Source organism: Oncorhynchus clarkii, chromosome 5 (assembly GCF_045791955.1).
Source record: "Oncorhynchus clarkii lewisi isolate Uvic-CL-2024 chromosome 5, UVic_Ocla_1.0, whole genome shotgun sequence".
NCBI classification, from domain to species: domain Eukaryota; kingdom Metazoa; phylum Chordata; class Actinopteri; order Salmoniformes; family Salmonidae; genus Oncorhynchus; species Oncorhynchus clarkii.
The window spans coordinates 15936661-15963540 of NC_092151.1; the positions used below are offsets into that span (position 1 = coordinate 15936661).

The 26880-nt window shown below is 42.9% G+C and overlaps 1 protein-coding gene across 1 annotated transcript in view; it reads right to left on the reverse strand.

The window, feature by feature from the left end:
• The window catches only part of LOC139409865 (carboxyl-terminal PDZ ligand of neuronal nitric oxide synthase protein), a 179406-nt gene that overhangs the window by 76319 nt on the left and 76207 nt on the right, over nucleotides 1–26880 (reverse strand). Inside the window, exons 3-5 of the mRNA XM_071155252.1 lie at nucleotides 12050–12142; nucleotides 10447–10505; nucleotides 32–140 (exon numbers count right to left, since the gene is read on the reverse strand). Coding sequence (XP_071011353.1) covers nucleotides 32–140; nucleotides 10447–10505; nucleotides 12050–12142 — 261 coding nt within the window. The remainder of the gene's footprint in view (nucleotides 1–31; nucleotides 141–10446; nucleotides 10506–12049; nucleotides 12143–26880) is intronic.

The window sequence follows — 26880 nt, forward strand, 5'->3', positions numbered from 1 at the left end:
GAGAGGAGTAATATAGCCTAGTCTCGCTCACCTTCTTCTTGGATTTGAAGACGTTACACCTGAAGGAGTTGTTGGAGCCATCTCTGGCGATGTAGCTGAAGATCTTCAGGTCCTGGGAGTCATGAGACACGTAGAAAATCCTGGAGAAACATTTGGAAGAATGTTGGACAAAAGTTGGAAGGCAGGATTTCTCACTATGCTTACATTGGCACACAACTATTAAATAAGAGGCCAAAATGCAATGTTGAGTCAACATAGTAGCTACCAGAATACATTTTCACAGAGAGACCAATATAACCAACACTGTCCTAGGTTAGCATTTTCACGTTATTCCCTTCATCAGCAACAAACATAAGCTAACAGACTGAAAGAGGGAGGGACTACTTGGACAAAAAACAAACTATTGAAACGTTTCGCTACGGTGTGCCCTAATGAATACGACCTTGGTTTAGGAATAAACCACCACCAGTCATACCTATAAAAAGTAGCCAAATTCACTGTCCTTGTCCCTGTGATGTGCTGAGATATGGTCAGCTCTCTCTCTCTCTCTCTCACTCACTCACTCACTCACTCACTCACTCACTCACTCACTCACTCACTCACTCACTCACTCACTCACTCACTCACTCACTCACTCACTCACTCACTCACTCACTCACTCACTCACTCACTCACTCACTCACTCACTCACTCACTCACTCACACACACACACACACACACACACACACACACACACACACACACACACACACACACACACACACACACACACACACACACACACACACACACACACACACACACACACACACACACACACACACACACACACACACACACACACACACACACACACACACACACACACACACACACACACACACCACACACACACACACACACACACACAGCTGATATATGGTCAGTGTCAGCCATTCTACAGCACACTAGGCTACAGGGCTATAAACAGCGTCCAGTGGGAACAAACACAGCTAATTACAGCTATAAAAAGACCTGCACTAAGAGAGATAATGTTCTGTGTGTCTCTGTCACACAGACACACAGACAAATCAAATCACATTTTATTGATCACATGAGCCGAATGCAACTTGTGTAGACTTTACAGTAAAGTGATTGCTTGCGAACCTTTCCCAATGATGCAGAGTAATGAAAAAATAAAACAATAGTAACTAACACAAGAGGAATAAAAATACAAAACTAAATAATGGATCTACTGTTGAAGTCAGAAGTTTATATACACTTAGGTTGGAGTCATCAAAACTCATTTTTCAACCACTCCACAAATTTCTTGTTAACAAACTATAGTTTTGGCAAGTCGGATAGGACATCTACTTTGTGCTTGACACAAGTCATTTTTCCTACAATTTCCAACAATTGTTTGACAGATTATTTCACAATTCCAGTGGGTCAGAAGTTTACATACTAAATTGACTGTGACTTTAAACAGCTTGGAAAATTCCAGAAAATGATATCATGTCTTTAGAAGCTTCTGATAGGCTAATTGATATCATTTGAGTCAATTGGAGGTGTACCTGTGGATGTATTTCAAGGCATACCTTCAAACTCACTGCCACTTTGCTTGGCATCATGAGAAAATCAAAAGAAATCAGCCAAAACCTCAGAGACCTCCACAAGTCTGGTTCATCCATGGGAGCAATTTCCAAACACCTGAAGGTACCACGTTCATCTGTACCAACAGTAGTGCGCAAGTATAAACACCATGGGACCATGCAGCCGTCATACCGCTCAGGAAGGAGAAGCGTTCTTTGGTGCAAAAAGTACAAATACAGTGCCTTGCGAAAGTATTCGGCCCCCTTGAACTTTGCGACCTTTTGCCACATTTCAGGCTTCAAACATAAAGATATAAAACTGTATTTTTTTGTGAAGAATCAACAACAAGTGGGACACAATCATGAAGTCGAACGACATTTATTGGATATTTCAAACTTTTTTAACAAATCAAAAACTGAAAAATTGGGCGTGCAAAATTATTCAGCCCCCTTAAGTTAATACTTTGTAGCGCCACCTTTTGCTGCGATTACAGCTGTAAGTCGCTTGGGGTATGTCTCTATCAGTTTTGCACATCGAGAGACTGACATTTTTTCCCATTCCTCCTTGCAAAACAGCTCGAGCTCAGTGAGGTTGGATGGAGAGCATTTGTGAACAGCAGTTTTCAGTTCTTTCCACAGATTCTCGATTGGATTCAGGTCTGGACTTTGACTTGGCCATTCTAACACCTGGATATGTTTATTTTTGAACCATTCCATTGTAGATTTTGCTTTATGTTTTGGATCATTGTCTTGTTGGAAGACAAATCTCCGTCCCAGTCTCAGGTCTTTTGCAGACTCCATCAGGTTTTCTTCCAGAATGGTCCTGTATTTGGCTCCATCCATCTTCCCATCAATTTTAACCATCTTCCCTGTCCCTGCTGAAGAAAAGCAGGCCCAAACCATGATGCTGCCACCACCATGTTTGACAGTGGGGATGGTGTGTTCAGGGTGATGAGCTGTGTTGCTTTTTTACGCCAAACATAACGTTTTGCAGTGTTGCCAAAAAGTTCAATTTTGGTTTCATCTGACCAGAGCACCTTCTTCCACATGTTTGGTGTGTCTCCCAGGTGGCTTGTGGCAAACATTAAACTACACTTTTTATGGATATCTTTAAGAAATGGCTTTCTTCTTGCCACTCTTCCATAAAGGCCAGATTTGTGCAATATACGACTGATTGTTGTCCTATGGACAGAGTCTCCCACCTCAGCTGTAGATCTCTGCAGTTCATCCAGAGTGATCATGGGCCTCTTGGCTGCATCTCTGATCAGTCTTCTCCTTGTATGAGCTGAAAGTTTAGAGGGATGGCCAGGTCTTGGTAGATTTGCAGTGGTCTGATACTCCTTCCATTTCAATATTATCACTTGCACAGTGCTCCGTGGGATGTTTAAAGCTTGGGAAATCTTTTTGTATCCAAATTCGGCTTTAAACTTCTTCACAACAGTATCTCGGACCTGCCTGGTGTGTTCCTTGTTCTTCATGATGCTCTCTGCGCTTTTAACGGACCTCTGAGACTATCACAGGGCAGGTGCATTTATACGGAGACTTGATTACACACAGGTGGATTGTATTTATCCTCATTAGTCATTTAGGTCAACATTGGATCATTCAGAGATCCTCACTGAACTTCTGGAGAGAGTTTGCTGCAATGAAAGTAAAGGGGCTGAATAATTTTGCAATTTTTCAGTTTTTGATTTGTTAAAAAAGTTTGAAATATCCAATAAATGTCGTTCCACTTCATGATTGTGTCCCACTTGTTGTTGATTCTTCACAAAAAAATACAGTTTTATATCTTTATGTTTGAAGCCTGAAATGTGGCAAAAGGTCGCAAAGTTCAAGGGGGCCGAATACTTTCGCAAGGCACTGTAAATCAAATGACAACAACAAAGGACCTTGTGAAGATGCTGGAGGAAACAGGTACAAGTATCTATATCCACAGTAAAGCGAGTCCTATATCGACATAACCTGAAAGGCCGCTCAGCAAGGAAGAAGCCGCTGCTCCAAAACCGCCATAAAAAATGCCAGACTACGGTTTGCAACTGCACATGGGGACAAAGATCGTACTTTTTGGGAGAAATGTCCTCTGGTCTGATGAAAGAAAAATAGAACTGTTTGGCCATAATGACCATCATTATGTTTGGAGGAAAAAGGGGGAGGCTTGCAAGCCGAATAACACCATCCCAACCGTGAAGCACGGGGGTGGCAGCATCATGTTGTGGGGGTGCTTTGCTGCAGGAGGGACTGGTGCACTTCACAAAATAGATAGCATCATGGGACAGGAAAATTATGTGGATATATTGAAGCAACATCTCAAGACATCAGTCAGGAAGTTAAAGCTTGGTCGCAAATTGGTATTCCAAAAGGACAATGACAATTATTCTGACATTTCATATTCTTAAAATAACGTGGTGATACTAACTGGCCTAAGAAAGGGAATTTTTACTCTGATTAAATGTCAGGAATTGTGAAAAACTGAGTTTAAATGTATTTGGCTAAGGTGTAAGTAAATTTCCGACTTCAACTGTACATATAAAAGGAGTAAAACAGTATTTAAACCTTATTGTACAATGACTATGTACTGTACATAGGGCAGAAGTCTCTAAGGTGGAAGGTAGAGTACCGGGTGGTAGAACAGTGACTAAGGCTAGTGGTGACTTTTTAACAGTCTTATGGCCTGGAGGTGGAAGCTGTTTCTCAGTAGATGGTAGCGGGGTGAACAGGCCATTGCTCGGGTGGCTGAGGTCCTTGATGATCTTCTTGGCCTGCCTGTGACACCGGGTGCTGTAGATGTCCTGGAGGGCAGGCAGAGTGCCCCAGTGATGTGTTGGGCTGACCACACCACCCTTTGGAGAGCCCTGCATGAAGGGACCATTTCAGGTTGTCAGTGATGTGCACTCTGAGGAACTTGAAGGTTTTGTCCCTCTCCACCGTGGCTCCGTCGAAGTGGATGGGGATGTGCCCTCTCTGCTGTCTCCTGTAGTCCACGATCAGCTCCTTTGTTATGTTGACGTCGTGGGAGAGGTTATTTTCCTGGCACCACTCTGCCAGGGCTCTCACCTCCTCCCTGTAGGCTGTCTCATCGTTGTTGGTAATCAGGCCTACCACTGCCGACAGCACACTTGATGATTGAGTTGGAGACGTGCGTGGCCACACAGTCATGGGTGATCAGGAAGTGCAGGCAAGGGTTAGCCTTAACTAGCCTCTCAAAGCACTTCATGTTGACAGAAGTGAATGCTAGGTGGTGATAGTCATTTAGTTTAGTTACCTTAGCTTCATGGGTACAGGAACGATGGTGGACATCTTGAAGCAAGTGGGGAGAACAGACTGGGATCATAAGAGAATCAATATGTCAGTAAACACTCCAGCCAGCTGGTCTGCACATGCTCTGAGGACATGGCTTGGGATGCCTTCTGGGCCAACAGCATTGCGAGGGTTAACACGCTTAAATGACTTACTCACGTCTGCCACGGAGAACGAGAGCACACAGTCCTCGTAAGCTATGGGGGCCCGCGGTGGCAGCTTGATATTGTTTTCCTTGAAGTGGGCAAAAAAGGTGTTTAAATCCGCCGGGAATTAGGCGTTGGTGTGTGTGTTGTGTCGGTATGAGTGTGTGTGTTTGTAGTGTATGTGTGTGGGTTTTGTGTGAAAGTGTCAGTGTAGTGTAGTGTGTATGAGTGAGGGTGTATATAGTGCATATATACACTGAGGGAACAAAACATTGGGAACACCATAATATTAAATTGCACCCACTACTGGCTAACGTACAATCACTAGAGAACAAACCGGACAAGCTCTGTTCTAGAGAATATCCTATCAACGGGACCTCAAGAACTGTAATATCCTATATTTCGAGGAGTCGTGGCTGAATAAGGACATGGATAATATACAGACTGTACAAAACATTAGGAACACCTTCCTTATATTGAGTTGCACCCACGTTTCCCATCAGAACAGCCTCACTTAATTTGGGCATTTACTCTACAAGGTGTCGAAAGCGTTCCATAGGGATGCTGGCCCATGTTGAGTCAAATGTTTCGCACAGTTGTGTCAAGTTGGCTGGATGTCCTTTTGGTGGTGGACCATTCTTGATACACAAGGGAAACTGTTGAGCGTGAAAACCCAGCAGCATTTCAGTTCTTAATACACTCAAACCAATGTGCCTGGCACCTACTAACATACCCTGTTCAAAGGCACTTAAATATTTTTGTCTTGCCCATTCACCTTCCGAATGCCACACACACAACCCATGTCTCAATTGTCTAAAGGCTTAAAAATCCTTCTTTAAGCAGTCTCCTCCCCTTCATCTACACTGACTGAAGTGGATTTAACAGGTGACATTAATAAGGGATGATAGCTTTCACATGGAATCACCGGGTCACTATATGTCATGAAAAGAGCAGGTGTTCCTAATGCTTTGTACACTCAGTGCATCGTCTTGTGAGTGTGTATAGAGTCAGTGCAAGATAGGGTAAATGCAGACCGTGTAATCATTGAATTAACTACATATGGCTATTTAGCAGTCTTATGGCTTGGGGGTAGAAGGTATCTCGGAGCCTGTTGGTGCGAGAGCCGGGGCTCAGATTCCGTTTGCCGGACGGTAGCAGATTAAACAGTCTTTGTCTTGGTTGGCTGAAGTCTTTGGCAATTTTTCAAGCCTTCCTCTGACACCGCCTGATATAGCGTTCCTGGGTGGCAGGGAGCTTGGCCCAAGTCATGTACTGGGCCGTTTGCACCCCTCTCTGTAGAGTTTTGTGGTCGAGGGCGGTGCATTTTTCATACCAAGCGGTGATGCAGCCAGTCAAGTTGCTCTAGATGATGCAGCTGTAGATGTTTTTAAGGATACGAAGGCACATGCCAAATCTTTTCAGCCTCCTGAGGGAGAAGATGCGCTGTCGTGTCCTCTTCATGACTGTGTGGGTGTGTGGACCATATTAAGTCCTTAGTGATGTGGACACCAAGGAACATGAAGCTCTCAACCCGCTCCACTACAGCCCTGTCGATGTGGATAGGGGCGTGCTCTCCCCTCTTTCTCCTGTAGTCAACTATCAGCTCCTTTGTCTTACTGACGTTGAGGGAGAGGTTGTTGTCCTTGCGCCACACTGCCAAGCAGTGGAGGATCCTCAGAGGAGGACCATCTTCCTCAGTGAATTTCCTTTAAAAAAAATATATATACTAAATATAGTCACGTCACCAAATAATTGATTAAAACACACTGTTTTGCAATGAAGGTCTACAGTAGCCTCACATTCAATACAAAAACCTAGGAGGCTCATGGTTCTCACCCCCTTCTATAGACTGACACAGTAATTATAACAATTTCTAGAGGACATCCTCCAAACTATCAGAGCTCTTGCAGCATGAACTGACATGTTGTCCACCAAATCAAAGGATCAAAGAATGAATTTAGTACTGAAAGCATAAGCTACAACTAGCTAGCACTGCAGTACATAAAATCTGGCGAGTAGTTGACAAAAAGAGAGAGAAAGACAATAGTTGGAACAGTTTTGAACAAATCATTTCTTCCATATTAAGGAGAAGCAAGAGAGCGAGAGCCTGCTATATTTCGTCTTATATATTTTTAAACTTTCACTTACTTAGCTAGCATCGAATGCAGCTAACTAATTTAGCCTACTCAAACCGAGATGGATTCTATGTTAAGTAGCTGGCTATGGCTATCCAATAATTTATTGCCACGGGGGCCCGCCGGTGTAACAGCTAAACTGCTTGCTGTTGACTGTACACTGTACTGCATGATTGTAGCGGGTCACAGACAGCTGATGTTTTGTGCACTGAAGTCCACAAGCGAAGGGAAAAGGTGAGAGGAGGAGAGTGGGTAGAAAGATGCAAGAATTCATTATATAAATGAGCTGTTTGTGGCTGCTATGAAAGTGAACTGTGTGATCAGGGGTGTATTCATTGCAACTGTTGAACTAATGATTACACTCTAGATCAGCTATAAGCAGGCAAGAGTGTGCAAGGCAGTATTGAACATGTCACTCACTGTCTGTCACTTTGATTACTCAAAATTCTCTCGACTTGTGCACCTACGTTACAATCCTTAATTCATAGGCTAGGTTGTAGCAACCTCATGATGGGTACAGGAAAGATGTGAGCATCATGGTGTAGCCTAGCCATATCAATGTTACATTGAGCTGGGTGAATGTAATATGAATGACAGTCATCCAATATGCTGCAATAGAAATAAGGCCATGTTGGAGTCGTGCGTGGCCACACAGTCGTGAGTGAACAGGGAGTACAAGAGAGGACTAAGCACACACCCCTGAGGGACCCCCACATGTTGAAGGTCAGTGTGTCAGAGGTGTTGTTGCCTACAGATGTAGCTATAATGCTGTGGCTGCCATGTAAGAACAAAGATGTCCCCGAAAACCCACAAACGCATGCAATGGCACGCATGCACACACACAAACTCACTTCAGGAAACTAGGCGTATGTCGCACCTCACTACTTCACAGGAGAGGCATTTGAACGTTAACATTTATTTTTTTTATCAAAATGCGTTTTTTGACAGAAATGCTTTCTGGAACATGTATTAATAACAAACTTGTAAGCCATCTGTAAATACGAATAAAATGGTTAAATTACGAGCCTAGTTGGTTTAGCAATGAAAAAAAAAAAAACTTCCCACTAGCCATGATTGGCTGAGATAATGGGTGGGCTAGACAAGTCAAGAGATGAGTTCGGATTTATAACATGAGCTGCTCAGTATGTGTAGATAATCTTTTCTAATACTTATTTTTTTAAGTATATCAAGAAGAACTGCGAAAGTGCTGTCCTGAATTTAACAGTCGCTATCATATCGACAAAAATCTGTGGGAAAAAGTTGTGATGGACTCCTTTCTGAAGGACAATCATGCCATGCTGACTCACTAACTCTGAAAATGCATTAGATGATGAGGAAATCCCTGATTTAGGTACAAATATTTTAATTGAACCAGACATTGTGGAGTCTTCTGATGACAGTGATGTGGGAAGAAACGGCGATCAACAGTGTTGTTGTCATGGGAGAAGTTGACCGAGTTTTGAAATTAGTGGAATGCCCAGTGGAAGCAGAGTATGATAGCTACATTCTGGCTTTTGATTACAAATATGCAGAGGGAGTCGAAAAGAGAACACTGTTGTATAAAACAAACTAAGGGCACCCATGGCATTTGTGACAGAGTGGGAGAAGCATTCATCCATATTTGTAAGAGTTTAGCTAGCTACAGTTTCAGATATTATACATTTCTAATTTTGTCAGATAGTCGTTTTCATTCAAGTTAAAGTGTACTGTTAGCTAGCTAGCTAACGTTAGCTAGCTGGCTCACTAGCTAACATTACGTGTATGATCTGTGTAGTAATATTATTCATATTTTAGAAATCCATTTGCATTGCTAGTTATAGCCTAATATTAGCTAGCTAGCTAACATTGAACCTAGTTGGTTAGCTTTAGCTACCTGAAGATTCATGCATGGTGGCTAGCTATGACAATCAGTTTGTATTGCTATGCTGCGTTCAAAACAAGTGGGAACTGGAAACTTGGAAATCTCCGACTTCCGACTTGTGTGTTCAAGACAACTGGGAACTCAAAAGGTAGCTCCGAATCCCAAAATCTTTTTGAGCCCAGACTTTCTGACCTGAAGATCACTGACTCATATATTTCAATTTTCCCAGTTGTCTTGAAAGCACCATTAGGTTCATTGTTTAACTAGCTACATGTCTAAACAAGACTCCACATCGCCAGATGATTACATGACCCATCAAGTTAGCCAGGTGTGTCTGGGGGTGATTACGTTCATCTATTGTTTTGAGGGAGTTATAGCATTCCTTTCATCAATGTAGATGGGTCAAGTGTGTCTGGGTAAGAATCATCTAATAATTATAAAATATTTATACAATCTGGACACTTTCTGTTTTTGATATTGCTACTATGCAAATTTGCAAGTAACCATTTCACTGTAGCGTTTACACCTTCTGTATCCTGTTCATGAGACAAATACACTTGGATTTGACTTAATATTGTATGTTTTTACCAGAGATGGTAATGTGAAGAACAACATGACTTGCACCAAAGTCAGATGAAGATATAGGCCAAGAACTAGATTTTTTGCTACTACTTTCACCACTTTTAGTCTTGAAATATTTGGTTGTTTACTACACTACACTACCATGCTCACTCTGTTTAGCACATGGCCTCACGTGAATCCCTAATAAAGAGATGGGTGGGGCTAAATCTTAAGAGGGTGTGAATAATGCTGAATGGGTGTAGACAAAGAAGAGCTCTCCAGTAGGTGTACTAAAACATTCAAGAGACATTTTCTCAAAAGTGGGGTTACAAGTTTAATAACTTTCAAAGTAAAATGACTTTCCCATTGTTCCTCAACTGCAGTGTACGATATATACAATTTTCTAGCTCTGATATTCTCTACTTTTATCCAGTGTAAAAAATACTATTTCAAATTTTGCTACATAATACTAAATCGAGCCAGACGTCATGTATGCTGTGGCTACAAGCCAAACCCTAACCAATATATACTGTATGAGTGTTATTGCCGATGGCACACACGTAGAGGCACATTATCAGAGTGTGTAGCAGCACATATGAATGACTTCAATGTGTTATCCGGTTGGACCATCAGTGTGGCCCATAAAAGTGGGATTCACTAAAGGAGCTTCTGCTATTTTTATACCAGGAAGGTGAATTGAGATAAAGAATGTATTTTCAAATGATGTCCGAGTGCACTACATTGGCTCTGGGTGAAGTAGTGCACTATATGGGGAATAGGTAGGGGTTCAATTGAGACAAGACCCTGGCTGATCAAAAGGGAAGGAAATGGAGTGATGCGTGAGGCAGAGCTGTACAATAGGTGTGACACTGACCTGTATATGGGGTCAGACATGATCAGCATCTTGCTCTCGTCCCAGGTCCACTCTTTCCTCTGTGGGCAAGGAAGTCAAGGTGATGTTAACAATCAATCACAACAGTCACGGATCCACCTGTACCCAAAATAATGTCACGGGTCTGGGTCAGATCTGATCACCACAGGTTTGTGTAATTTTAACTGAATTGTCCCAGGGTAAGTGTAATTTTAACTGAATTGTCCCAGGGTATGTGTAATTTTAACTGAATTGTCCCAGGGTATGTGTAATTTTAACTGAATTGTCCCAGGGTATGTGTAATTTTAACTGAATTGTCCCTCGGGTATGTGTAATTTTAACTGAATTGTCCCAGGGTATGTGTAATTTTAACTGAATTGTCCCAGGGTATGTGTAATTTTAACTGAATTGTCCCAGGGTATGTGTAATTTTAACTGAATTTTCCGGGAGGGCCCTGTACAAATCCGAACACGACTACTGCAGTAGAGAGAGTTGAGCGTGGCGCGTGTAGCTTGTTGTTGGCCAATCATAATTTATCAAAGCGAAGCAATAGGCTACAGTCATAGAGCCAGTTAGGAGATATCTAATCAATGGACGATGGAATTAAAATTACGGAATTAAAAGTTAAAAGAGAAGGATAGGCTACAACAACCAAAAACTACTTAATATTCTGAATGGAGTTGTTGTTATTTGTAACTGTAGGATGAGAAAGCGGCAGCCTCAATAAGGCCTAGCAGCTAATGTTAGCTAGCTTGACTAGCATCTCCTGGTTTGATTCAGTCAAGACAGGTACTACGTAATCATATTTGATGATAAATAACCTAGCTATGAATGTGAATAGTTTACTATAGCGCGAGTTGGCTTGGTTGGTTGCTGTCTCTCACCCCTCCCCCTTGTTGTTGTTTCACTCGCTCAGCCCCTCCCCTGGTTGCTAGAGCAGCATCACCACCTCTATCTCTCTCCTCTCGCGATTTATCAGCTCCGGTTAATAAAGTAGCTTAAAAAATACATTTTCTGTTGCTTTCCTCACTCGGATCAGACCGAGTCTGGATCTGACCACGTCTATACGGAACAGGTCTAGTAGTCCCAGGATCCGTTCAGACACGTTCTCTATTGAACATTTTTATTTATGCATATTGGGTCCGAGTGGGAAAGCCCCAGGTCCATTTCGGAACAGGTCCAACTTGACCTCTAATTCAGAGTCGAAAGATAACATGAAGTCTAAATGTAATATTTTACGACAGACAAGAACACAACATTTACAAGACAGAAAAATCCCATGGATTTGTTGATGTAACAATTTTATTCCCCTCATAATGACATTGACATAAGCCATCTCTGATTTGTCCCTTCATAATGACATCATCATAACCATGCTCTCTGATTGGTCCCTTAATAATGACATCACCATAACCCTGCTCTCTGATTGGTCCTTTCATGACATCATCATAATCCTATAATTTGATTTGTGTCTTCATAATGACATCATCATAAACCTACTCTTTGATTGGTCCCTTTCTAATGACATCATCCCAACCCTACTCTTTGATTGACCTCTTCATAATGACATCATCATAACCCTGCTTTCTGATTGGCCCAGCCTTACCTTCTGTTTCTTCCGGAGGACTACCTTGACTCCATCCACAGACACGATGATGCTCACTTTTTTCTTCTTGATGTTCTTGGCCTTGAACTCATACTGGAAAACACAAACACATATAGGTCAATCACAGACCTCTATGGGAGTAAAGCAACAACAACTACAATCAACTATTTGTCACATACTGTAGGTGAAGGGCTCAAACACATAGGTACTGAATGAGGTGAGAGATACCACTCTTACAGTGTAAAGTGCTTAGAGCACTTACAGTATAGACAGTTTATTGATCCCCAGGGGAAGTTGCACACACACACACACACACAAACACACACACACACACACACACACACACACACACACACACACACACACACACACACACACACACACACACACACACACACACACACACACACACACACACACACACACACACACACACACACACACACACACACACACACACACACACACACACACACACCCTGCTGGCAAAGTGACAGGGGCTCCAACAGAGGAAGGCTGTCAGTGTTAGGAGATGATCCCTGCTACACACTAATATATTAGCTATCCTTTAATGGCTTGGCAGGTAGCAGCACATTAAGGAAAGAGGAAAGGACTTCCATAATTCATATCAGTAGCCAAGCTAACAATCTACTCAGTGTTTGGTACTATTGACTACAGGGACTCAGGGAGACCATTGTGAAGCAGGGTTCCGTAATACGAGCATCTATTTTAATATACACTTTCGTCCAAAGCCACTTAAACAACTGTCAACATTGACAGTGACACAGGCATGTGGCCTGTCATGGCTCATGTGGGAATCAACTGGGTTTGTAGCAATGTGCTCTAACCCACTGAGCCATTGAAACCCTATTGGGTTCCAACTGAACCATGGTGAGAGAGGCTACCTACCACACAGTGACCAGTGGCCTAGCTGAACCATGGTGAGAGAGGCTACCTACCACACAGTGACCAGTGGCCTAGCTGAACCATGGTGAGAGAGGCTACCTACCACACAGTGACCAGTGGCCTAGCTGAACCATGGTGAGAGAGGCTACCTACCACACAGTGACCAGTGGCCTAGCTGAACCATGGTGAGAGAGGCTACCTACCACACAGTGACCAGTGGCCTAGCTGAACCATGGTGAGAGAGGCTACCTACCACACAGTGACCAGTGGCCTAGCTGAACCATGGTGAGAGAGGCTACCTACCACACAGTGACCAGTGGCCTAGCTGAACCATGGTGAGAGAGGCTACCTACCACACAGTGACCAGTTGAAACACGGTGACTAGTGGCCTAGCTGAACCATGGTGAGAGAGGCTACCTACCACACAGTGACCAGTTGAAACACAGTGACTAGTGGTCCAGCTGAACCATGAGGCTACCTACCACACAGTGACCAGTGGCCTAGCTGAACCATGGTGAGAGAGGCTACCTACCACACAGTGACCAGTGGCCTAGCTGAACCATGGTGAGAGAGGCTACCACCACACAGTGACCAGTGGCCTAGCTGAACCATGGTGAGAGAGGCTACCTACCACACAGTGACCAGTGGCCTAGCTGAACCATGGTGAGAGAGGCTACCACCACACAGTGACCAGTGGCCTAGCTGAACCATGGTGAGAGAGGCTACCTACCACACAGTGACCAGTGGCCTAGCTGAACCATGAGGCTACCTACCACACAGTGACCAGTGGCCTAGCTGAACCATGGTGAGAGAGGCTACCTACCACACAGTGACTAGTGGCCTAGCTGAACCATGGTGAGAGAGGCTACCTACCACACAGTGACCAGTGGCCTAGCTGAACCATGGTGAGAGAGGCTACCTACCACACAGTGACCAGTTGAAACACAGTGACCAGTGGCCTAGCTGAACCATGGTGAGAGAGGCTACCTACCACACAGTGACCAGTGGCCTAGCTGAACCATGGTGAGAGGCTACCTACCACACAGTGACCAGTTGAAACACGGTGACTAGTGGCCTAGCTGAACCATGAGGCTACCTAGACCAGTGCTGAAGTTGGAGTTGAAGACATTAAACAACATTACATGTTTTGTTCCTTGTTCTTCTCCAAATAATGGTTGGGTGAGTGATGAGAACACTGAGCTGTCTGACTGAGGTACTGATGATGTGAGTTCCCTAGGAACAAATAGTGACATTCATATTCAGTTGGCTTAACACTAAACACTACACTGAGGATGATCAGGGGACAATGATCACTCCTATACATTCCTAAAATGTTATCTTTATTTAAAGGAAAACTCCACCCAAAAACTCTTGGTATTTGTTTCATTAGTCTATTGTCATTAGTCTATTGTTGACATCGTCCCAAAATGTTTTGCTTGTCAGCAATCAAGTGTTTAAGATATATAACTTCAAAATACAGAAATCATCCCTGTATGATGCATTTAGCATCATACGATGCTGCGTTATGCGTCATATGGTTTTCTGTAGTTTGAAAGTTATATATCTTGAAAACTTGATTGCTGATATGCAAAACATTTTGTGACAAACCGGTTACTCGATTGCCCTCTTTCATTTGGGATTGTTCCATCTGTTCTTCCTCTCATCCATTCTAATGTCATGGCACTCCACATTCACACGCAATCCAATCCCAGGCTGATTAGCTGATTAGCTCATGCTAATGGCCATATTAATGTTTATTTCTGGACAGTTGACTTCTAGCAGCTGCTGGCCTCCCCTGTGGGTGACGTTAGGCCATTGGACCTTGAGAAACGTCTGACCATAGGATAGTTTCCCAGTCAGTGTTGATGACTCATCTGTCTGTATGGATGGCTGAGAGCAGGAGGTCCATTATTAAACCAAGTCAGTCCTTGACTGAGCCACATGAACCCGACACACACACAAAGGAACCCACACACACGTTGATGAAAGACGAACATAGACACACAAATAAACGCATGTAGACACACACATTCGCACACACATTGTACACAAACACCCCCCCCCCCCCCCCCCCAACAATCCATCCTACTATATACTGTATTTCAACATAAAACAATAAAACAGCCCAGGTTGTTCAGTTCCCAAATTTCCCGGTTCCCAGAATAGGTGTCCTGCTTTTCTCGTCTTCTGCTTGTTGGCAGGATGAGACATGGCAGCTGTGTGTCTGCTCAGAGTGGCTAACACACTTCCTGCGTGTCTGGCCATTGTGTCGGCTCAGAGGAAGTCTAGCTAGCGAAGTTAGCATGTCCGCCACGTCGCCTCCACTCAGCCTCACGGTTCCTCACTTAAACATGAACCAAGTTAGCATCAACTCCGACAACTATAAAGGCCAGGATTGTGTTCATTGTGGCATGTGATGGAAATAATTTTAAAGCATTTTGCAACAGAAAACCAGGTTCAAGGCCTGAGACCAGGGTTGTGTTCATTAGGGGAACACAACAGAAATTGCTTAAAATATTTTGCAATTGGAAATGTAATTGAGCGTTCATTACTGGACGAGGAGAGGTAGTCCTTTACCATTTTTCAGTCTGTTTTGTTTGGTGCCTAATAAACATGACTACAGAGTCTATCATAACAGTATGGTAACAGTCTATCATAACAGTATGGTAACAGTCTATCATAACAGTATGGTAACAGTTTATCATAACAGTATGGTAACAGTCTATCATAACAGTATGGTAACAGTCTATCATAACAGTATGGTAACAGTCTATCATAACAGTATGGTAACAGTCTATCATAACAGTATGGTAACAGTCTATCATAACAGTATGGTAACAGTCTATCATAACAGTATGGTAACAGTCTATCATAATGGTGGAAGACCCTGTATGTTGGGGGGGACAGAAAGAGAGAGGAGAGCTAACGTATTGCACTGGCCTCCCGCATGGCGTGACCTTCCCTATCCACGGTGCCATAGGCTAATTGGCTGACATGTCTGAGCATGCCATGGCCTGCTACCACACTTAATATTAATGCACTGAGATGTGCTGGTGTGTGTGAGGTTGGGTAAAAAGTATGTGTGTGCGTTCGTGTGCGTACGTTAGTATAGGCCTACATATGTGGGAAAGTACGCGTACCAGCGTGTGTACGTGAGTAAGAGTGTGTGTGTGTGCCTGTGTATGTATAATGCCACCATCTCTCTACTCTCCTCTGCTTTAGGTCTATGGTGATTAAAGTTTCAAAGCTAATTACTGAGAGCGGGGTCCTGGGAGAGCTGATTAAATAGAGGATGAGCAACGAGATGGAGAGAGGGAGCGAGACAGACAGGGAGGAAGAGAGAAAGATGGGGGTGAAAGAGGAAGATAGGAAGAGAGAAATGAAAGAGGGACGAGGAAGAAGAGAGGAGACTGAGTGACAGACGGGGATGAAGAAAGAGATGAGATGGAAAAAGAGAGAGAGATTGACACAATCAGTCACAAAGCAAAAGTTTTGATTCTACACAAGCCCCTAGCTCAGACAGACAGTTCCACTGTGGCATGTTGATTGGAATTTATATCTCACATGACCATGTTCACACAACAAAACATTTGCTGAGTGCAAACCCTACTAAACAGATGACTTTAAAGATGAGGAGGTAGCAGGTAGCCTAGTGGTTAGAGCACTGGGCCAGTAACCAAAAGGTTGCTAAATCGAATCCCCGAGCTGACAAGGTAAAGATCTGTCGTTCTGCCCCTGAACAATGCAGTTCCTGGGCTGTCATTATAAATAAGAACTTGACTTGCCTAGTTACATTTTTTTTTAATAAATAAAAAATGAGTAAGAGAACAGTAGGACAGCTCTTTCAGGCAGGACATCTGTGCAGTGTTTCCTTACCTTACCATTATATAGGCGGGACGTCCCCCACACAGATCTGTTCCAAAGAACATTGGTTTCAATGGAACATTTTGTTTAAAGAGAAACTGGATGTTGATATTACAGCATATACTCCGGCTAGACAAAGTACAAAGACAGTGAAACAGGGTCATCGCTGGCCCTAAGTGCTGCTGGGTCTCAATAGCACTGTCTTCCTTAAAGAAACACTCATTGTACTTTATACACCCTTATGCACGTTAACCAAGCAGTCATACAAACACATTTACACACACACTTTCACACACATGAACACACACACACACAGACAGACACACACAGAGAGACAAAGACAGAAACACACACACACACACACACACACACACACACACACACACACACACACACACACACACACACACACACACACACACACACACACACACACACACACACACACACACACACACACACACACACACACATCAACATGCCACCCCCCAGAGTCCTGGACACACACTTTTCACTCCATCTCTATTTGTGTAAAAACTCCAAAATGGCAAACGGAGGTCTTTTATAATTCACATTTTGTGTCAGCATCCTGCTGGAGGAAAAACGTTTTTTTTGTAACTTCATCGAAGTATGAAAATTTTATATTTTTCTTTGCTTAAGTGCAAAAGTGTTGTGAAATATTCAAGATTTAATGCACTTGCATTGTTCTCCCTGTTTCCGTCATAAACAGCAGAGCAAACAATTAAAAGTTATCACGACACGTAGCTCCCTCGGGCTCGCTCGCCGAGACGACATGTTAAAATAACAACTGACAAGGAAGTGTTTTCAGAGCACAAGTGAAATTTTTTGGGCTTTTTGAGATACTTCTGAGCCCTGGGAGAGTAACATGTAGGCTAGAGAGACTGGATAACGAGAATAATGAATGATCATGTAAGAAGCACTATAGGAGTACGACACAGTTGTAATCTTTACACATACCGAGGACATTCCACTGTAACAGTGTGACACTGACTCAGATCTTTCACTTTATAATGTGTGTCAAACAAAAACCAATGATTGCAAAGTTAAACAAACTCTAGGCACAATGACTACTTTTAACAATTTCCACTCTACATTTTACAAAAACACATTTACTTGAAGAACAGTGCAGATGCAAAGTTTGGTAACAGAAATGACTGTTTGTGCCGTCATGCTGTTGCACAGTATCACTCTGTCACAATGGAATCAGTAACAACATTGATACTGAGGTCATATACTGAATAGCCGGTTGACATTTATTGTCATGAGTCTAATTCTGGAGGCAGAACTGAGCAATTTTCCCTTAGATAGGCTAGCTGCAAAGTCCAAATTGGCTATATTGTAAAAAATGTACTTTTTGGTCTTAATTTAGAGTTAGGGTTAGGCATTAGGGTTAGCAGTGTGGTTAAGGTTAGGCATTAAGGTTAGCTGTGTGGTTAAGGTCAGGGTTAAGGTTAGATTGAATGACTTTGTGGCTGTGCCAGCTAGTGGCCACTCTGCAGAGCGGCCCCCAGAACACGATTCATGATGAAAAACACTGAATATGGTCCAGAACACTTGAACTGGACTGACCACCTGCTCTGATTCTCCGCACCTTAGCACACATGCAGTCACTTATGCACACACCCACAGAATTACACACACACATGTACAGTCTCTTCAGAGAGTATTCACACACTTGTTCCACATTTTGTTGTGTTACAAAGTGGGATTATAATGGATTTAATTTGGCAACAATCTTCACAAAATACTATGTAATGTCAAAGTGGAAGAAAAATTATAATATTTGTAAATAAATATTTATATCTTGATGAGAAAAGTATTCAACCCCCTGAGTCAATACTCTTTAGAATCACCTTTGGCAGTGAAAGACCCAGTCTTTCTGGGTACGTCTCTAAGAGATTTGCACACCTGGATTGTACAATATTAGCACATTACTATTTTTTAAATTCTTCAACCTCTATCAAGTTGGTTGTTGACAATTGCTAAGCCATTTTCAAGTCTTGCCATAGATTTTTAAGCCGAATTAAGTCAAAACGGTATCTAGGCCACTCAGGAACAATCAATGTCGTCTTGGTAAGCAACTCCAGTGTATATTCTGTTGTGTGTTTTTGGTTATTGTCCTCCTGAAAGGTGAATGTCTCCCAGTGTCTGGTGGAAAGCAGACTGAACCTGGTTTCTCTCTAGGATTTTGCCTGTGCTTAGCTCTATTCCATTTATTTTTATTCTAAAAAACCTTGCAGACGACAACCATACCCATAACATGATGCAGCCACCACCATGCTTGAAAATAGTGGTACTCAGTGATGTGTTGTTTTGGTTTTGCCCCTAACAATCTGTAACTCTATGTATCCAGGACATAAAGTTAATTTCTTAGCCACATTTTTTTGCAGTTTTACTTTACTGCCTTATTGCAAACAGGATGCATGTTTTGGAATATTTGTATTCTGTACAGGCTTCCTTATTTTCACAATGTTATTTAGGTTAGTATTGAGGAGTAAATACAATGTTGTTGATCCATCCTCAGTTTTCTCATATCACAGCCATTACACTCTAACTGTTTTAAAGTCACCATTGGCTTCATGGTAACATCCCTGAGTGTTTTTCTTCCTCTTTGGCAACTGAGTTAGGAAGGACGCCTGTATCTTTGTAGTGACTGGGTGTATTGAATTAATAACTTCACCATATTCAAAGAGATATTCAATATTTGCTTTTTTATTTTTAGTCATCTACCAATAGCTGCTCTTCTTTGCGAGGCATTGGAAAACCTCCCTGGTATTTGTGGTTGAATCTGTGTTTGAAATGCACTGTTCTACTGAGGGAGCTTACAGATAATTGTATGTATGGGGTACAGAGATGAGGTAGACATTCAAAAATCATGTTAAACATGAGTGATTCCATGCAACTTATGGAGCTTGTTAAGACATTTTTTACTCCTGAAATGATTTAGGCTTGCCATAACAAAGGGGTTGAATACTTATTGACTCAAGACATTTCAGCTTTTCATTCATTTGTAAAAATGTATGAAAACATCATTCCAATTTGACATTATGGGGTATTGTTTGTAGGCCAGTGACACAAAATCTCAATTGAATCCATTTTAGATTCAGGGTGTAAACAAATTAAATTTGTCCAGGGGTGTGAATACTTTCTGCTACACACACTGCCCTCCATCCCCCCCTTCCCCAAAACACCTGTAAATGTTGGACTATAGATTGTGCCTTCCTGCATTATACTTATGTGAAAATGTTTATTCTATTCTACTGAGCCGTTTACTATATGTTCATATTCTAATATTTTATTATGTCTCATTGTTGTTACATTGTTGAGAAGGAACCTGCAAGTCAGCATTTAGTTGGAAAATGTACACCATACAAACAATGAACAAAAATTTAAACAATTGGAAGACTTTAAAGCAGGGGTCGGCAACAAGACTTTAAAATCACCATGAATTCAGCTATAAATGTGCTAATTTAGGAAATCTATTCCTAATTATTCTCAATGTAATCGAGCTATGAAATTATTATTTTCAAATACAATCTCTTTTTGGGCTTAGTCGTGATCAATTTGCAGTGTACAAAGGACAAAAATCGTCGGCGTACCCCCGCTTTAAAGGGATACTTCAGGATTTTGGCAGTGAAGCCCTCTATCAACTTCCCCAGAGTCAGACGAACTCATGGCTACCATTTTTATTTCTCTGCAACTAGTATGAAGAAACTTAAAGGTAGTCTTGAGAGCCAGTGCTAACTAGTGTTAGAGCAACAACTGGAAGGCTATGGTATCTACTAGCATGCTAGAAGTTACCATAGACTTACAGTCATTTTGCTAACGCTATAAATGATATCCATAACTTCATGTGACTGGGGAAGTACATAAAGGCTTTCATTGCCAAAATAATGAAGTATCCCTTTAAAGTCAAAACTTTGCGTAGAAGTCTATTATTTTATTTAAAATATATAGTATATTTCACCTTAATTTAACTAGGCAAGTCAGTTAAGAACAAATTCTTATTTACAATCATGGCCTACCCCGGACAAACCTGGACGACGCTAGGTCAATTGTGCATCGCCCTATCCCAATCACAGCCGGATGTGATTCAGCCTGGATTTGAACCAGGGACTGTAGTGTTGCCTCTTGCTCTGAGATGCAGTGCCTTAGACCGCTTCGCCACTCGGGAGCCCAAATCACTATTAAAATCACTATACCCTTAAAAATAATACACTTCAAAGTCTTAAAACACTAGATGGATGACTAAATAGACTGAATCATCACTCATAAGGAGGTACGCAAAAAAACATTCCTTCAGCGTTTCCGTCAGTAATTTATTATAAGAAGACAGCTTGAATAGTGATGACTTTGCGCAAAGTCACAAAATTATGGAAAGGCTCCAGATATAATATCTGATCTCAGTACAATCAGGTTCACCCTTTAAAAACACTCAGACGCTATAATTGGTCTACATTTTTCTCTTATAGAATACTACAGAGCTTTGCCAGGTCTTACTAAGTGACGCTCCGGCGTATTTGCCAGTTCAGCAGTGGAAGTGCTTTCAGTTAAGACCTTTAAACGAAGGAGACACACATACATTACAAAATTCGATAGGAAATTGGAAAGAGGGCCGGGTGTGTCATTTTGAAACAAGCCTCTCTGGCATAAAAAGTCTATGCGGCGTAAACCAATGGTACCGTCATCCATAACATTCCACAGTGTTGTTAAAAAGAAGAGGGAAGTGGCTTTGCTTTTTCTTTCATCAAAATTAAGAGATGCCAATGACTACAGAGGAGATGAGTCTAAGGAAAGAGTAAACTCTCGTTACCTCGCAATCCAACCAAGGTGCATCAATTGAATTGAGGAACAAACTAGTGAGAGGTAATCACAGACATTATGTGACCCTGGAGTTAACGGTATGTTTCAACCTTCTCCTTTCAAAGGCCTTTTGTCCCACTACCTCCCAGTATGAATGAACCCTTTATCTTCCTGAGCCCCCAATTCTCCCATCGAAGTCGCTAGCCCACCAACATCCTCAGAGAGAGAGAAAAACCTCTCTTCTCATGTACTGTATGTTTCAGATACATTCCATTTGACTACAGTGTAGGCCTCAGGACAAGGCAGAGCCTAAGTCTGTGGAGAAGTCTGTCTTTCCACATGTTCCCAGAAATGGCTCTACTAAAAAATAGGATTTATTTAAGCACCATACAGTAAGGCAACAAAGCTGGATTGAGACTGGTTTTGGTGTTAACTGCCTGTTTTCTCAATGACAAAGGCGCTCTCAGTTGAGAGGAAAGGGGCCCAGTCATTTTCTACTAATTGTAGAGCTACGTGTTTTCAATGTTCAATGTCACATGCACAAGTACAGTGAAATGCCTTTCTTGCAAACTCAAAACCACAAAATTAAATAATCAATAACAGTGTAATACTAGAAAAAAACCACAAGAGAAATAAGAAGAAATATGAAAAACACAATAAGTACGTAAGTAAGTATACTATATATACGGTAAGTTCCAATACCATATTTACAATGTGCAGGGATACTGGAGTGATGGAGGTAGATACACTGTATGTATAGGGTTAAGGTGACTAGGCAACAGGATCTAAGATAAACAGAGTAGCAGCAGCTTGCAGGTGAGTGGGTGTGCGGGTGTGTAGAGTCAGTATAAATGTATGTGCATATTATGTGAGTGCAGATGATGGAGTGAGAGTGAGTGTGTAGAACCTTGTGAGTGCAGATGATGGAGTGAGAGTGAGTGAGTGTGTAGAACCTTGTGAGTGCAGATGATGGAGTGAGTGAGAGTGAGTGTGTAGAACCTTGTGAGTGCAGATGATGGAGTGAGTGAGAGTGAGTGTGTAGAACCTTGTGAGTGCAGATGATGGAGTGAGTGAGAGTGAGTGTGTAGAACCTTGTGAGTGCAGATGATGGAGTGAGTGAGAGTGAGTGTGTAGAACCTTGTGAGTGCAGATGATGGAATGAGTGAGAGTGAGTGTGTAGAACCTTGTGAGTGCAAAACTAAAAGGTCAATAAAGATACAAGGTTAACTCAGATAGTCTATGTAGTTATTTTTTTAAACTATTAATCAGTCTTGTTGCTTAGGGAGAGAAACTGTTCAAGAGCCTGTTGGTGCCAGACTTGATGCACCGGTACCACATGCCGTGCGGAAGCAGAGAGAATAGTCTATGGCTTGGGTGGTTGTAGTCTTTAACAATTGTCCGGGTCTTCCATCACCCCGCCTTATTTTGATATCCTTTATGGCAGGGAGCTCGGTCCCAGTGATGTTCTGGGCTGTCCGCACCACCCTCTGTAGCGCCATGCGATTAAGGGTGGTGCTATTGCCATACCAGGTAGTGATGCAGTCAGTCAAAATGCTCTCAATGGTACAGCTGTAGAACTTTTTGAAGATTTGAGGGCCCATCCAAAACTTTTTCAACCTCCAGAGGGAGAAGAGGAGCTGTTGTCACTTCTTCGCGACTCTGTGCGTGTGTTTGGACCATTTTAAGTCTTTAGTGATTTGGACACCGAGGAACTTGAAGCTCTCGACCTGCTCCACTGCAGCCCTGTCAATGTGGATGTGGGCGTACTCTCCCCTCCATTTCCTGTAGTCCAAGATCAGCTCCATGGTCTTACTGACATTGAGGGAGAGGCTGTTGTTCTGGCACCACACTGCTAGGTCACTGACCTCTTCCCTGTAGACTGACTCATCGTCACCGGTGATCAGGCCTACCACTGTCGTGTTGTCAGCAAACTTGATGATGGTGTTGGAGGCGTGCTTGGCCATGCAGTTGTGGGTGAACAGGGAGTACAGGAGGGGACTAAGCACACACCCCTGTGGGGTCCCTGTGTTGGGTGTCAGCGTGGTAGAGCTGATGTTGCCTACCCTCACCACCTGTGGTCGACCCTTCAGGAAGTCCAGGATCCAGATGCAAAGGGAGGTGTTCAGACCCAGAGTGCTAAGCTTGATGACGAGCTTGGAGGGGACAATGGTGTTGAACACTGAGCTGTAGTCAATAAACAGCATTCTCACATACAGTAGGTATTCCTCTTATCTAGGTGGGTGAGGGCAGTGTGGAGAACAATTGAGATTGCGTCATCTATGGATCTATTGGGGCAAATTGGAGTGGGTGACAAAACCAGCCTCTCAAAGCACTTCATAATAAAGTGAGTGCTACAGGGCGGTAATTATTGTGGCATGAAGACTTAGAGTTCTTGGGGACAGAAATGATGGATGTCATCTTAAAACATATGGGTATTACAGACTAGACCAAGGAGAGGTTGAAAATGACCGTGAATATGCCTGCCAGCTGTTCTGCACATGCTCTGAAAACGCACCCTGGAATACCATCAGGCCCGCAGCCTTGCGGGTGTTGACCTGATTAAAGACCTTTCTCACATCACCCTCGGAGAGCAAGATCACCCAATCCTCTGGGTCAATGATGGCCTTCACACCCAGCACGATGTTGTTGTTGTCAAAGCGTGCATAAAATGCATTGAGTTCATCTGGTAGAGAGGAATCGTTGGGCAGATCACAGTTGGGTCTTCCTTTGTAATCTGTAATGGACTGCAGCCCCTGCCACGTGGCAGGTGTCTGAACATGTGTAGTATGATTCCACCGTATTCTTATATGGTCCTTTTGCTCGTTTGATGACTCTGTTTGATGACTCTGAGCTCTTTGTAAGGTAGCCCTGTCCTTTAGTTTACCGCCAACCTCTGTGTTTGTCCAGGGCAGTTGATTGGGGAAGCAGCGAACCCACACAGTGGGTTGAATCCGGTGACAGAGGTGGTTAGCTCGTCAATGTTATCGGCGGATTCTCTAAACATTTTCCAATCAGCGCTAGCAGTCTTGTAGCATAATCTCAACAGAGCGAGTCACAGGAACTTCCTGTTTGAGTTTCTGCTTGTAAACAGGAAGCAGGAGTATGGAATCATGATCTGATTTGCGGAATGGTGGACGAGGCAGGGCCTTGTATGCTTGCTTGTGGGTAGAATAACAGTGGTCTAGGACTTTATCGTCCCTAGTGGCGTTGGTGACGTGTTGATGAATGTTTGGCATCACATGCTTTAGTTACACCGGCAATCAGAAAAGTAGTCTTTAAATGTAGGTTTTCTTGCCCTGTACAGTTCATTAAGTGCCAGCTTGTTATTTTTCTTGTCATGAGGGGAAATGTATACAGCAGTCACGATAACAGCTGAAAACTCCCTCGGGAGTTAGAAGGGTCGGCATTTGACCATCAAGTATTTCAAGACAGGTGAACAGTGGGTCGACCCCTCCACCACGCTGGAGTTAGCACACCAGTTGGTGTTGATGTAGAGGCAAAGGTATCTGTCAACATCGCTCTAATGAAAGGCTAGTCTTGTAGGATCCGTCATATACGTTGGATCAAGGTCAAATAGCCTCATTATTGTTATTTTATTGTGTTACCTTTCATTTTAAAAATGTACTTTAGTTTAGTTAGTAAATACTTTCTTAACTAATTCTTGAACTGCATTGTTGGTTAAGGGCTTGTAAATAAGCATGACCATTTTATTTTACCTGAAGAACTGAACTGAACGGTAAACTCAGCGTAGGATTGATTTACACACAGACAGGGGACTAAGGGGTGTTGTTCTAATGTTCTTCCAATGTCACTTCTCAAATGCACCTAAGAAGAGGTCCTTTATCCTTTAACCTTTATTCAACTAGGCAAGTCTTGTAGGATATGTTATGTCCGTTGGTTCAAGGTTGATAAACTGAACATAGCAACGGACTACTGGATTGATTTACATACCGATGGGAGTTACAGTGAATCTTATTCATAGTTCTTTCTTTCTGTTTTCAGAGAAAGTGACTTGGTGGGGACGGAGCTACGATTTTATAAACAGATTGAGAAATTATAAACTACCCACAATCCACCATAGCTCAGCTCAAAGGATGCTCAAAGGACAGTGGAATGCAAGGAGCATTATGGGCCATTGCTGCTCCCTGTCGAACCGTTGGCTCTATACAACCCTCACAATGGCCCCTATAGACTGTATCGCGGCAACCGCCTCAATGCAATTCTCAGGATTGGGGAATTTCTAGGCATTTTCGTCTTTTTGAAAGACTCTGACAAAGAGCCTGCTGTTGAGGAACTGAGCCGAGCTGAAAAACACAACAACTGTCCAACGGCCTTCTAACATTCAACTTGAAAAGAATCTCAGAGGAATCCGAGGAACTCAAAAGTATATGGCTAGTTGGTGAGAAACAAATAAAAACTGGACAGACTGACAGCTGGACTGACTGCCTTCACATAGTTTTTTTCAGTGGCTTTCTACATGACAATACAGTAAGGGGTTTTTCCTTGAACAGAACTCCAATTCCAAGAACGCCTGTAAATGATTAGGTTCCCTGAAATCCTTCCTGTACCTTCTGTTTCTCAGCCATAACGTGGAAGGTTTGATAACCAGTGGTTATGTGTGTTCTATACTAATTATCATCTTAGCATTTTTCTAGACGGAGGCAGTGCAGTGATGTTGTTCCCTCCCTCCATATCAGTTCAGTCTCTCCATTCTGGACCTAAGCCAGAGGAGGAGGAGGGTGGTCCAACTGTGACGTAAGAGCGAGAAAAAACACACACGACTGGAGTCTTACCCTCGGACAGCGGGGGAGTGAGAGAGTAGTTGCCGAGCAGGTCGCTATGGACAACGCCCTTGACCTGGTTCAGGAGTGTGTAAAGTGTCTGTATGTGTGTTTGCGCACGTATGCGTATCTGTGTGTATATATGAGCGTGAGTGCGTGTGTATGAAATGTGGGATTTCTGCCCGACTGCACATGTTATTGATTGAACTCTTGGGCTCCAGTCTAGCCCAGTGGGAGAGAGGGTTGGGAGATACGGCTGGCTGGGAGAGGGTTGGGAGAGAGGGTTGGCTGGGAGAGAGGGTTGGGAGAGAGGGTTGGCTGGGAGAGAGGGTTGGCTGGGAGAGAGGGTTGGCTGGGAGAGAGGGTTGGCTGAGAGAGAAGGCTGGCTGGGAGAGAAGGCTGGCTGGGAGAGAGGGTTGGCTGGGAGAGAGGGTTGGCTGGGAGAGAAGGCTGGCT